The 14,259-nt window shown below is 43.3% G+C and overlaps 1 protein-coding gene across 4 annotated transcripts in view; it reads right to left on the reverse strand.

Moving 5' to 3' along the window:
- Positions 1-14,259, reverse strand: part of PXDNL (peroxidasin like) — a 420,511-nt gene that overhangs the window by 31,741 nt on the left and 374,511 nt on the right. For 3 of the 4 annotated variants that reach the window (XM_043601047.1, XM_043601046.1, XM_043601048.1), the window contains 2 exons: positions 10,377-10,511; positions 7,336-7,544 (listed from right to left, as the gene is read on the reverse strand). In XM_043601047.1, coding sequence (XP_043456982.1) covers positions 7,336-7,544; positions 10,377-10,511 — 344 coding nt within the window. Of the gene's footprint in view, positions 1-7,335; positions 7,545-10,376; positions 10,512-14,259 lie in introns of those variants that run through there. The other variant, XM_043601049.1, reaches the window with a different exon arrangement.

The raw sequence follows: 14,259 nt of genomic DNA on the forward strand, positions 1-14,259 counted from the left end.
AATCAAATCAAATCAAATCAATTAATACTTTGAATATGTGCTCCTTATAAGATAACTTCCACAGCTAAGGCTCTGTTCTGGACCTCTTTGTTCCTCATGTTTTTCTCCATATTTTTGGTAAGAACTTACTGTTTTCTAGCTCATACCTATGGCATCGAACTCCTACTTTCCTGCTGGCTGAAGTAAAAGTAACACCAAATCAAGCAATTTATGCATCTGATAACTGTCTCCACAAACTGGCCTGATGTTTATATACACTCTGAATCAACCTATTAAGTTGTTTTGACATAATACAGACATACATGTCTATAGACAGGACATGTCTGAATGGCATTTTTCTCACGTACTCAGAAAAAGAGAAACCTCACGAACAGTAGGTACAATAATCTTTACGAGAATCTTCCATGATTTGAATTAGAATATTATTTCTTTACTCCATACCAGTAGTAATCATTCCAGAGTGCTAGATTTAAAGACTAACTCATAAGCATCCTGGTTTTCTGCCGTATCCCTTGTACCAAACACATGCATCTTGTTATCAGAACCAGCCTATGCCTCCCATGTTGTCTTCGTCATTCTCCCACATTCTCTGATACTAACAGCAGCGGCTGTTCAAATTACGGGCTCCTTGAGTGACTGGTTCCTGAAGGAGATCATCCTGATAGACAGCATCCAATTGTCTGTAGATACTTTCAAATAAATCAGTTCACACATATTTAGCTGGTGTTTTTTTCATATTGACAGAATCGGAGTCAACAGAGCGGATGGTTTAAACCTATGTGTCAAATAAACCGGGCAGAGAAATAAACCCATAAGGCAGAGAAGCTGGGCAGAGAAAGAAACCCACAAGGCAAAAGGCAGAAAGTAGGCAAGATGAAATGGAACAAACAAGATGTCTAGGCAAGTTTTCCTGGTGTCCCTAAGTTTTTGGAGTTTAGCTGTGTGATTTTTGTTTTTAAACAGAGGGATGTATGGATTTATTTTGGGTCTGGAAGGAAACAGATCAGATCAGGGTACCTGGGTGGCTCAGTCAGTTAAGCATCTTACTTCAGCTCAGGTCATGATCTCATGGTTTGTGAGTTCGAGCCCCACATCGGGCTCTGTGTGGACAGCTCAGAACCTGGAGCCTGCTTCCGATTCTGTGTCTCCCTCTCTCTCTGTCCTCCCTTGCTCATGCTCTGTATCCCTCCCTCTCTCTCTCTCTCTCAAATGTAAATAAACATTAAAAATTCAAAAATAAATTAAAAATAAAGAATTTGATAAATTATAATAGGGTTCTTAGAAAATAACTAACTTGCAAAATCAGAATATTGAAGCAACTGCAAACCATGCAACATGAAGAAAATGGAGAGTTTAGGGATGTCTACTTAATGAAAATGAACAGATGTACTGCAGAAAAAATAATCATCTTTAACAGATAGATGTCATATCCCAAGTTTCTCCACAAGGAAGCAAAATGACCAAATAGAAACCTGTGAGAAGTTTGATCTGACTACAATATTAAAAATGAATCCTAATAAGTCCTCTTTAAATGAAACAGTCTCTTAAAACAGGCTTAGAGACCGTGGGATTTACATCTGCCCAGACAACGGGACAGGAGAGAGCACAAAGGACATAGTAAACAGTTAAAATGTGTTTTGCTTTTTCCTTGTGGTAACTCCTGAGTTTCTACATAAGAAGGCTTTTCATCTTCAAAGACACCAGGGTTTTGTAACTGAGTTTCTGGTCCCACCTTAGGTTCAGATCAAAACTAGCCTTCTCACAGCTTGCTTCAGGATGTTTTTAGCCCACACAAAAGTGTGCATAAAATGATTAAACAGGAACCTCCACGACCTTCAGCAACCACATCTGCTGGTTAACGCTGTCACATAGGGCAGCTCATGAACCCATGCCTCCCCCAGAGAGCTTAGACCTTGATCAGAAGGTCTGGCTCAACAAAAGGCAAGAAGAAACGTGCCTACCTGGCCCCCTGGAGGATGACCTAGGAACTGCAGGGATTCCCGCCGGGGCATGAGGCGCTGCCTGGGACCCTGCAGGCCAATGCATGCACCAGGGCCGGCAGAGGGCCGCGCTGAGGCCCTGAGAAAGGTCAAGGCCATGTCCTCCTAAGGGGTCCCTGGCATCTGGGGAGCTGTCCAACCTGGGAAGAGAACTAGGCAGCTCAGCTCTGGAAGGACCTGACATGGAGATTTCTGTGGCTTCCCTGATAGCTTCTGCCCCTTCTGCTGGGGATCTCCACTTCTCAGAAGGTGGAGACCATCATGGGGAGATGGGCTGCCTTCCTGGAGCCTGGGAGAGGCTCATCACCTTCTGCAAGGTTTTTTTGGCCATGGAGGTAATGTCAGCAACCGGACCTGACCCCCCATGATCCAAGAGAGGAAAAGTAAGTGTCCCTTCCAGGAACCACAGAGCCAAGGCAAGAATGGGAGACGATACACCCACGGGTCAGAAGAGACAGAGAATCAGGGTGAAGGAATTGAAGGCAGGGCAAATGATGCGGAGAAAAGCTTCCTAAAGCTTAATTAGATGATGTTGGAACTAAGAAAGTAAAGAGCAATTTAAAGGGAGGATAGTTCCTGCTGAGACTGAAATTAGTGAATTTGGTATCAGTGGTCATATGCAAAAAATACATCAGAACATTTAGCAAAATATAAGAGGTTGAAATAGGAAGGATAAGAAAAAAGATTTGGAGGGTAAATTGTGCAGGCCTGACGCCCAAGGATATTTCAAAAGAAAAAATGTATTTTATACAATATTTAAGGAATATATATATACATATATATATGTAGTAACTAAGGAATATGAGATTCACACTTCCCTTTGTCGAAGAAACTGCTCACTAAGTTTGAGACTGAGTTGATAAGAAAAACTACATCTAGGCAGAGCGCCTGGGTGGCTCAGTCGGTTAAGCATCCAACTTCGGCTCGGGTCATGATCTCACGGTCCGTGATTTCGAGCCTTGCGTGGGGCTCCGTGCTGATGGCTTTGAGCCTGGAGCCTGCTTCCCATTGTGTCTTCCTCTCTCTCTGCCCCTCCCCCACTCATGCTCTGTCTCTCCCCGTCTCTTAAAAATGAGTAAATGTTAAAAAAAAATGTTTTTTAATTTAAAAAACATATATCCTTTAACAAAGCAACTTTACTTTTTTGTATATAATCCAGCCTGGGGGAGTATCAGCGTTGGTATTTAAATGGCTACATAAATGTTGACATATGCAAATATGCCCATTAATGACTTAGGGATATTGATACAATGGTGTGAAACAAACCTAAATGTATGACATAATATGACAAATGACGTGCAAACTGAAAATGAAATGCAACTCGATACCCTGAGTTACTGCACCACTTCACAGCCTACACAAACGCACAGCATCACAGCTCTCTAAGTGACATTCAAGTCCCTCCCGCGTCCATCTTTTAGGTCTTATGCCTTCTACCTACAAAGAATAATAATATATAGTTATCTAAACCTCAAGTGCATTTACATTATTACTGTTTTGGAATATGTTTGTGCATTTAGGACAGGAACAATTTCCCCATGATTTTTTTTTTTTTTGGTAGTTAAATTCAAATTTGCAACTTTGGATAATCAGTATTCACCAGTAAGCCACTATTTATGGGCAACAGAAGCAAAGAAATCGTCTTGAAAAAAATTTCTTCTTCAAAAGAAATACATACAGTTTACTTGAAGGTAAGTTTGATAATACCTTTCCTTCTAATAAAGATAAACCACTAAGATTGCCTGGAGCGGCTGTTCAAATCCCAAACAGGGCTCCGTTTTTCTCTAGGACAACGTCGGTTAAAACAATTAAATCACTTAAGCACCCTCACTGTATTCATCTTAATCTGAGAATGAGAGAATCAGAGAAGAATGAAGAATTCTTCAACAGGAATGAGAACACGAGCAAGACAAGTATAATGATTAGTATAAATAGTGATTTCTAGGTCCTCTCATACATCCTCTCAATACATCCACTAACGCTTTGGGGAAGTAACAACTTGAGGTCTGAGCTGGGGACACAATGTGGCTGATACATTTCTGGCCCCAGTTAACGCAGACCACTACAATGTCTGGCCTCAGGAAAAGGACACAGCAACAATCTACAAAACAACTCTCAGTGATTTGAATCATTATATCTGCCTCTAAACACTTGGATGCTGCTGTTAATTGGGAGATACAAGAAGCTTACGCCATAAATAAGGGGTCCACTTTTGAGCAGTTGCCAAATGTCTTTATTTAAAGTCTCTCATTTTAAAGAACGTCTTTTAATTAGTTTTTCTGGGGAAAAAATATGCTTGTGGGTCAAAAACGCAAGGAAATATAAAATCTGCATCTACTTACAAGGGTCCTCACGACAAACATGTTGAGATTCCTCACGCGATGATTTATTTGTCTGCTTAGGTGATTTTGCTCCTGAAATGACTTCTCACCATTGTGGAGGGAAGAGGTGTGTTACCATGTGGCCATGCGTGGTTTTAAGAATGACAGTGCCATAAGGGCGCCTGGGTGGCTCGGGGGCTTAGGCATCTGACCAGCTCAGGTCATGATCTCTTGGTCCGCGGGTTCGAGCCTGCGTCGGGCTCTTGTGCTGACAGCTCAGAGCCTGGAGCCTCCTTTGGAACCTGCGTCTCCCTCTCTCTCTGCCCCTCCCCTGCTCACCCTCTGTCTCTGTCTCTCTCAAAAATAAACAAACATTAAAAAAATGTTTTTACATGACAGTGCCATAAAAGAAGATACATCATTTTTCTATCTGACTTCTTGATAGATATTTGCTACTGGTTAATTAATTTCCAGGTATTTTTGAGACGTTATCAGAGAAACAGCATTCTTACTATGACCTAAGACCACAAATTAGGATCTTTTTTATGTTAAAAAAAAATTTTTTTTTTTTTGAGAGAGAGAGAGAGAGAGAGAGAGAGAGAGAAAGTGCATGAGCGCACACGCAAGGGGTGGGGAGGGTCAGGGGGAGAGAGGGAGAATCTTAAGCAGGCTCCGCTGGTTCAGGGTTCCATCTCTTGACCCTTAGATCACGACCTAAACCGAAATCAAGAGTTGGACGCTTAACTGAGTCACCCAGGCGCCCCAGGATCTTAATAATAAGAGTGCTTCACACACTCAAGATTCTCTCCTCCCCTTGTCTGTTAAATCTTTGCGCTGCATTTTCCCCAACAAATGTTGCCAGCAAGAAACGCATTACTATTTAAGTAACAAGAGGAGCTCTCCTCTTGGTCCTGAGATGTATGAACTTGGTACACTGGAGCCACGGGGCCGAAGGAGAGGGAGGGTGGAGGAGGCGGGGTGCCCTCATTGGGTGCCCGCCCACAGTCCGTGCTGCGCTCTTGTCCCACGGGTGCTCCAAGGAGACGGTGCTCACAGAGAAAAGAGCTGAGGCCTTCAGGTTGGCCACATATAGGTTTAAATCCCAGCTGGGGGACTTCAGACTCTGTCTTTCGCATCCAGGAGCCTCGTTTTCCTCCTCTGTGAAGTGGGGATAATGATACTCACCTTGAAAGACTCACCCAGATTATGAGGTAGGTAGGTGTTACGTATGAATCACCTAACACGGGGCTGGCGGTATGAGAATCTAGAAAAGGCACACGTGGGCATAATGGGACCACAGCTTTTGCTTCCTGGGCTTGAGTCATCGCTTCCATCCAGAGCACAGCTGTTTTCGCCGTGGCCCACACCCTGCCATGCCATCTATCTTTTTCCTCTGTTCAGTGGGCTCAGTGCCCAGTCTGAAGACGGAGGAAAAGCAAGAGGAGTGTTACTACTTGCCATTCATCTTGTCGTGCACGTCGCCTCCCTGCGTCCCATGTTTTGGAGAGCTGGAAATATTTCATTATTCCTGGCCATCATCACCAAGAACTTGAGGGGAGGAGAACTACACCTCCCCCTCACAGAGCTAAGTGACTTTTTTCTGTCCCCTAAAACCCACCATAGAGAAAAAGGAAACTGATTCGGGTGTTGCTGTGTTTTTGGTTCAACATTCTCTCATATTTTTTAAATTGTTTTTGGCTTATTTTTGAGACAGAGAGAGACAGAGTGTGAGTAGAGGAGGGGCAGAGAGAGAGAGAGAGAGAGAGAGAGAGAGAGAGAGAGAGAGAGAATCTGAAGTAGGCTCCAGGCTCTGAACTGTCAGCCCAGAGCCCCATGAAGGGCTCGAACCCACGAACTGTGAGATCATGTCCTGAGCCGAAGTCGTTATTAAAGGAGAAGAGAGCTACATTTCTTAAGAGTTATTGTGATGACAAAATGCATGCTTATAAAGCACCTTAGTTACAGTTTGGCTCGTAAAACGTGGTATGGTAGATGTGGCAAATTATGTTGTATCACCAGACAAAGTTCTCTATCAGGACATCCCCGAATTTCCAATGAACATGCCTGCGACATCTTAGACTAAATAGTCTAAATAGCTGAGATGCTATGATTTTTTTCCTCCTCTCTCTACTCAGCTGACCCCCAGGAAGTAGACGTATGCAGTACCAATGACTGGAGTTTGATGTTTGCCATAGTCATCTGAAGGGCACTGAGAACAAGAGACCAGATGGATGACCAAGACCCCTCCCCACCTTACTGGGCCCCTCCCCATTATGACAGGTCCCTCCCTGCTCTGCCGGGCCCCTCCCCACTCTGCTGGGCCCCTCCCCATTATGACAAGGTCCTCCCTGCTCTGCCAGGCCCCTCCCCATTATGGCAAGCCCCGCCCTATACTTACAGGCCCCTCCCCCAATGGCAGGCCCCGCCCCACACTGCTGGGCCCCTCCTTCTATGACAAGCCCCACCCCACTAAGACAAGCCCCGCCCAGAGGCGCCTGGGTGGCGCAGTCGGTTAGGCGTCCGACTTCAGCCAGGTCACGATCTCACGGTCCGTGAGTTCGAGCCCCGCGTCGGGCTCTGGGCTGATGGCTCAGAGCCTGGAGCCTGTTTCCCATTCTTTGTCTCCCTCTCTCTCTGCCCCTCCCCCGTTCATGCTCTGTCTCTCTCTGTCCCCAAAATAAATAAACGTTGAGAAAAAAATTAAAAAAAAAAAAAAAGACAAGCCCCGCCCTGCCGGGTCCCTCCCCATGACAAGCCCCGCCCCACACTGCCGGTCCCTCCCCCTATGACAAGCCCCGCCCCGCCCTGCCGGGCCGTCCCCACTCTGAGGAGGCTGGGGGAGATGCACTCTGGCCTTCCCGTGGCCCTCTCCAGCATCCTCCCGACGTCCAAAGGGAGAAGAGCGCAGGCGCGGTCTCCCGCGCGCACCCTCGTTTCAGGGGCGTAGGCCTGGACACCCGGCCACACACCGGCGCGCCTGCGCAGATCCACGCTGGCGGCCGCCGCGCACCCACCTTCGCAGCAGTCCTGCCACACGCGCAGATCCACCTGCGGTATCTCGCTGCAGCTCAGGTAGTCCTGCGGGTACTGCGCCTTCACGAACACGTCGGCCTGCACCTGCTGGATGTTGTCGCTGTTGTCGCAGAGCACGCGGCCCAGGGACGCCTGCCTCAGCTGAGTGAGCTGCGCGGGGGTGAACACTCCGGGGTTCTCATACCAGAACCTGGTGGCCAGCAGGGAGAGGCGTGCAGTGAGGCTCCCAGAAGGGCCCTGAGCTGCGGGCCCAGCGGCGACAGAGCAGCGGCAGAGCTCCCTGGCAGCAAAGATACGGAAAGGATTGTCTGCTCTCCAACCAAGCACGCTTTCAACTGCCTCCAGTGTTGATAAAGTCCTTAAATCCCCTGCTTTGAACGATCGCTTTCTATTCACGTTTTACAAAACGATTCAATAAAGCTTTGCAAAGTTAAAAGATAAATAAAGAAAAGCACGTCTTCTAATCTAAAATTCCATAAGCTAGCCTTAGAAATTACCTGAACAATTTTAAGACTGACATGTTTGCCTAAAAGAGAAATAGTGCTTTTTAATCATTAATACATACTAGTTGATTATATCTATTAGCTAATTAGAAAAAACACACTCGATTTTCAATGAAAAAACAAATACAGTTTAAAAACACTATTAAAGTGAGCCCTTGTTCATTCCTTCAGGGAATATTTCCAAGAACTTTTCTCAAACCAGGCACCCAACAGAAGAGAGGAAGCCAAAGGCCGTTACCATTCACATGGTATATGGGCTGACTTGTGTCCCCTCGAAATTCACATTCGTTGAAATCCTAGCCCCCAGTATTTCAGAATGTGACTTTATTTGCAGACAGGGCCATTAAAGAGGCGGTTAAGTAAAAATAAGGTCATTAGGGTGTCATGGGGGGGAATTACGATTATAATCCATTATGACTAATGTCCTTACAAGGAAAGGAAATACGGACACAGGCCGGTCCAGAAGGAAGACCTTGTCAAGACAAAGGGAGAAGTTGGCCATCTACAAGGCCACAGAGTCCTCAGTAGGGATCAACACCGCCCACCTTGATCCAGTCTCCAGAACTGCAAGACAATATATTCGTTATCTAAACCACCCAGTCTTTTGGACTTGGTTATGGTAGTCCTAGTAAATTAATACACATGGAGAAAACAGTTTATTCAAAAAAAAAAAACACAAAGCTTTCCGAAATTTGCTTAGTTTTTGACCACATATATTCTTAAATTATTATTGATTGAACATATTAGCACAGCTATGTGCTGCAATAAATCCAGAGTGCCAAAACTAATTTATAAACATTAAAATGAAATACTGTACTCTGAACGTTGGCCAATGTGCAATAAAGGAATTACATCTGTTACTACTTTCTTTATAATATAATTCATAAATAGAAGAGACTGGGAAGAAAAATTTTAAATAAAGAATAATTTGGGGGATGCGTGGCTATGTCAGTCAGTTGAGCTCGATTTTGGCTCAGGTCACGATCTCACAGTTTCATGAGCGCTGACAGTGTAGAGCCTGCTTGAAAGTCTCCCTCTCTCTCTGTCCCTCCCCCACTAGCATTCTGCATCTTTCTCAAATTAAATAAACTTTTTTTTTAAACATTAAAAAAATAGTTTTTAGTGTAACTTTAATCAAAAACTAAGTTTTAGGGGATCCTGGGTGGCTCAGTCGGTTAAGTGTCCAACTTCGGCTCAGGTCATGATCTCACAGTCCGTGAGTTCGAGCCCCGCGTCAGGCTCTGTGCTGACAGCTCAGAGCCTGGAGCCTGCTTTGGATTCTGTGTCTCCCCCTCTCTCTGACCCTCCCCCGTTCATGCTCTGTCTCTCTCTGTCTCAAAAATAAATAAACACTGAAAAAAAAATTAAAAAAAAAACTAAGTTTTAGGCAGTGTTTAAGTCCTTTGTATAAATATATAATCGCTGTGATAATACAGAACGTTGAACTGTCGAACAGGTTCACAAGAATCCTAGCCCTTACTCAAGACTGTACTAACGATCCAGAAGATACAGCGAGGGTCCCGGAACACAGTTGGTTCAAGTAACAAAGGAGAGCTAATAGTGTGTCCCATGACAACTCGGCGGGGGCTGCTTAGTTTTTCAGTTTTCTTCGTTTTTATCCCTGGCTAGCCTTGCAACAAAGAGATTACACTAACTTCCGTCTCCTGCCAGCTGTCATAATTTCATAAACTCAAGTTGATCCACAGTAGATACTTTAGCCAAACCAAGAGATTTTTAGGAAGAAGCCCCAGTTATTCTTCCACTAGTAAGTGCCCTCAGCACACAGTTCTGCAAGGAGGTCTGGTTTTGGGTCAACCCGTCTCCCACGAAGATGAAGGGATGGGGCCTCAAGCTCGCTGTGAACTCCTGCACCACCAACATCATTTACACTTGCCACAATCTATGCACCCGGGGTATAGTCCTACTATACCCCTATGCACCCGGGGTACAGTCCTACTGTTCGATGGACTGTATGTACATATGAGGCAACAGGTTTCAGGTGATATGCTGTGCACGTCATAGTCCAGTGCATTCTTTAAAAGAATTTTTTAACGTTTATTTATTTTTTGAGAGACAGAGAGAGACGGAGCATGAGCGGGGAAGGAGCAGAGAGAAAGAGAAACACAGAATCCAAAGGAGGCTCCAGGCTCTAAGCTGTCAGCACAGAGCCCGACGCGGGGCTCGAACTCACAGACCGTGAGATCATGATCTGAGCCAAAGTCAGACGCTTAACCAACTGAGCCACCCAGGCGCCTCTGGTGCATTCTTTTAACTACTGACTTCTATGCCCTTCCTAGTCAGTCTATTTCTTCCTTCCTTACAAAGATTTACAAGAACTTATAAAAATGGATGCCATCTGGTATTATCAGTGGTCAGAAAAATTCTGTGACCAGATGCCATTTGTTATTTCTCATATTCAATATATTTTAAACCACAGGAAGTACAGACTCATACTTATAATGCATGATTTGGGAGAAAACCCCAATTTTGTTATCTTCGAGAAGTATAACATAATTCACCTATCTCCATCTCTTAGCCGCTGAAACTGGGTAACAAACAGGCACATAAGTGTTGGTCCCACTCTCGTACCAGGGATCAGGTCTTCAACCATGAGGGCGGGCCAGAGGTCAATGTTGCCTGGAGAGCCGTACAACCTGAAACCAAGCAGACAGACATCACACGCTGGACTGGCAAAGTGACACTCACAGAATTATTTATACTAAGGACTGCAAAGCAATTTTTGCATTTTATATACACTAAAAACAAAGGCAGAGATGATTTTTATTCTCATTTCACAGGCAACAACGTTGAGATGACGGAAGAATTCAGGGATCACCCAGTTGGCCCGGAACAAAGCAGTGGCCCAATTAAGAGCATTTAACACCATTCATGTAAGATGTACTGCGTTCTTCTTTCTAATTATCCTGTTAAGTATATGGAATATAACTCTGTGTGTGTGTGTGTGTGTGTGTGTGTGTGTGTGTGTTTGCAGATCTATATCCAACTAATTCTTCTAGAAACATGTAGCAAATACACTAAGCATTAAAAAATTTCCATGTCAGTGTATTTGATAGTTATGCTAAACAGAGTGAAAAAATAGTTTGTGGAAATAATTTAATGTGTTAGATAAATTTCTTTCTTGCTAAAAAGATAATGATCCTTAGGGGCGCCTGGGTGGCTCAGTCGGTTGGGCGTCCGACTTTGGCCCAGGTCATGATCCCGTGCTTTGTGGGTTCGAGCCCCGCATCGGGCTCTGTGCTGACAGCTCGGAGCCTGGAGCCTGCTTCTGATTCCGTGTCTCCCTCTCTCTCTGTCCCTCCCCCCACTCCATCTCTCTGTCTCCCAAAAAATACATTAAAAAAATCAAAATAAAAAGATAATGATCCTTAGATTTGGGATTTGAAGTGATTTTTAAAATTTAAAAACTATCATAATGCTAATGATAATTTAAGCCAAACAGCTTTGGACACACCATCCACTTAAAGAAAGAAAACATGACCAGTACTCATGAGACTCCATGTGAGAGCTGCTGAGACCGTCTTTCCCTGTCTCCTAAACATGGGAACAACTTGACCTGTCCTTAACACTTTATTTCATGCGTACGATTCCATGGACTCCATATACTTTAGCTTCATATGCTTTAACCTTGGCACAAATGGAAACATAATGTTCATACTTCTTTTCACACCACGGTTTATTTGGAGATTCGTCCTGTTGCTGTACCCCCCTGCAGCTAGTTCCTTTTCTCGGCCCTAGAGTAGCCCCTTGGATACTCTTCCGATTTAGTCATCCATTCTACTGGTGATGAATATTTGTGGTTTGCAACATTTTACTGTGAACACTCTCACCCATGTTTCTTCATACGGACAGAGGTCTCTCTAGACTAGGAACTTTTTATGACAAAGGATACGATAGCAAATATTTTCAGTGTGTGTGCCACATTTTGCCATTAGTCAACTCTTCCCTTTTTCACCAGAGCAGCCAAAGATAGCATATAAAAAAACGGACGCGGTTGTGTTCCAATAAACCTTTCTTTACAAAAGCAGGCGGTGGGTGAGATTTGGCCAATGGGCTGTGGTTTGTGGATCCCTGCTCTAGAACATGCCAACACTAACTCTTCAAATGCACACACTTTTAATTTTAATAGATAAAGCCAAACTGCCTAAAATATATGTACAGTTCATACGCTCATAATAAGCATATAGAAGTTGTATGTGATACATATCCACATGCGTATCTTCAACTTTAATAGGTAGTGCCCTTGGCACATTGCATTTCTTCAATATTTTTTTTGAGTTTAGTTCAGTGTCATTGCTGCGACCCTTCTTACTCCTTCTCCTACCTCCTCCTCCTTCCCCCTCCCCCTGATCTTCTCCTTCTCCTGCATCTTTTTTCTTACTTTCTGATGATAGCTGGGCTTTTATATCTCCAAGTACTTGTCTGAGTGTTTGAGTGCTTGTTTAATTCAGATTCAAGTGTTGCATTATAGATTCCTTCTGTTTCCATTTCCCCCCACCCCCGGGAGAATTTTTCTCTGTAATGTTTTGATTTGCATTTCTGTTTTCTTGCTCCGTAGCTTTATTTGAAAGAAGTCCCCCGCCCCCTCTTCGCCCAGGCATTTCATGAAGTGGATTTCCAGTCGGGCAGCATACGGTTCTGTCACTGCCGTGCAGGACACATCATTGATTGCAGTGTTGGTGGCAACAGGGGAGAGCAGGCACTGGCACGCTTTATTTCTCTTTCATTCCTTAGGCATTCTTCATTTCACTTCATTCTACTTTAGCTTCCTGTCGGATATGAAGGGGCACTGTCCCCTCTCTCCTTATCTCCTTGGGTACCTAAAAATGGTTATCTCTGGTTACTTTCGGCCCTGGGATTGGTGTAGACACCAGAGCTGTATTTGGAGCCATATTCGGTGATGTAGACTTAGCACTTACTGTCGGACTTTGTCCTTCTAGAGAGATTTCTTTTTTCCTGTAGTTCATCCATGCCGATTCCCTTTCGTTGGTCCACAGAGATTTTTGAATGCTCCATCCTCTCCACACCCACACTTGCATGGAGGTGGAGCTCCAATGGAAGTTCTGTTGGAAGCTGGGGATTATTTTCAAACTTGAAGCAATTTGAAATTGATGCCATTGTTGTCTCCTACGAATTCTGAATGTATAAGTCATGTGTTTTTGGATGTGTCTTCTTTGTAGTCTCGTAGTTTTGTAGGAGGCCACGTTAAGAGATGCTGAATCAAAGAATCAAATGACCATTGTTTTTCTAAGGCTAACTGACAATATGTCTGCTTTGTAGAATTTGTGCTCATCTGATGGGTGTGAATAGGTGTTTCACTAGGATTTTCATTATCTTGATTATTTAGTTGGGCATCTGCTACATATTGATTGAGCTTTTTTTTTTTTACATAAAATTCCTATTTACACTATGCCTTTTTCCCATCTTCCTATTGGGTGGTGTTCTTCTTTCTCACTTTAGGAGTTCTGTATATATTCTGGATGCTAATGCATGGTTATCTATGTTCAAATGTATTCCTCCAAATTTGGGACCTCTTTTATTAATCCCTCTCATTATGTTAGACTTTGATGGAAGTATTTTTTTTGAATTTAAGGTCAATTTTCTCAATTTTTTGTAGGTGGTATTTTTTTTAATTTTACTTAAAAAAACATTTTCTTCCCCAATGCCATAAAGATATTCTGACTTTTTTTTTAAGTTTTAAACTTCTGCCTCTCAGATGTAAGCCCTTCATCTATTTGGAATTGATTTTCATATGTGATGTGAGACAGGAATCCATACTCATTTTTACCCATGGATAGCCAATTTTTACTGCACCACTTACTGAGAGTGTTCTCATTTCTCACTAATTTGCCCAGCAGTACTTTCAAATATCATGGTTCCACGTGTAAGCACATTTCTTTGTGTGGCTTTCTATTCTATCAGTCTTTCTGTCTATTCGTGAATCAATATCACACTATGTTAATTACTAAAAGCTGTATAATAAGTGTTGCTAACTGGAACACCAAATCACTCAGTTAGATCCTTCTTGGCCATTTTCTCTACAAAGTTCATTTTAAAATCAGCTTGTGGATGCCACAACAAAAAACTATTAAGATCTTAACTGGAATTACAATAAATACATCGTTTTAGGAGAATACTGACACATTTGAATTATTGACTATTGCTTCTCCTGAATGAGATACATGACTCTATTTCTTACGTGTTCTCTAGAAACTATCTGATTTTCTTTCCTAACGTATTGCACAACTTTTGTTAGTCTTTTCTCCTCATTTGGTATCGCAATTTGACTTTTCCTATATTCCTTATATGTAGAGAACTTGCAAAAAACAATTATGACAGTTTTATTTTATCCTTTCCAGTAGTTACCTCTTTCTTATTTTATTG

The sequence above is a fragment of the Prionailurus bengalensis genome, chromosome F2, assembly GCF_016509475.1.
Source record: "Prionailurus bengalensis isolate Pbe53 chromosome F2, Fcat_Pben_1.1_paternal_pri, whole genome shotgun sequence".
In the NCBI taxonomy this organism is placed as follows: domain Eukaryota; kingdom Metazoa; phylum Chordata; class Mammalia; order Carnivora; family Felidae; genus Prionailurus; species Prionailurus bengalensis.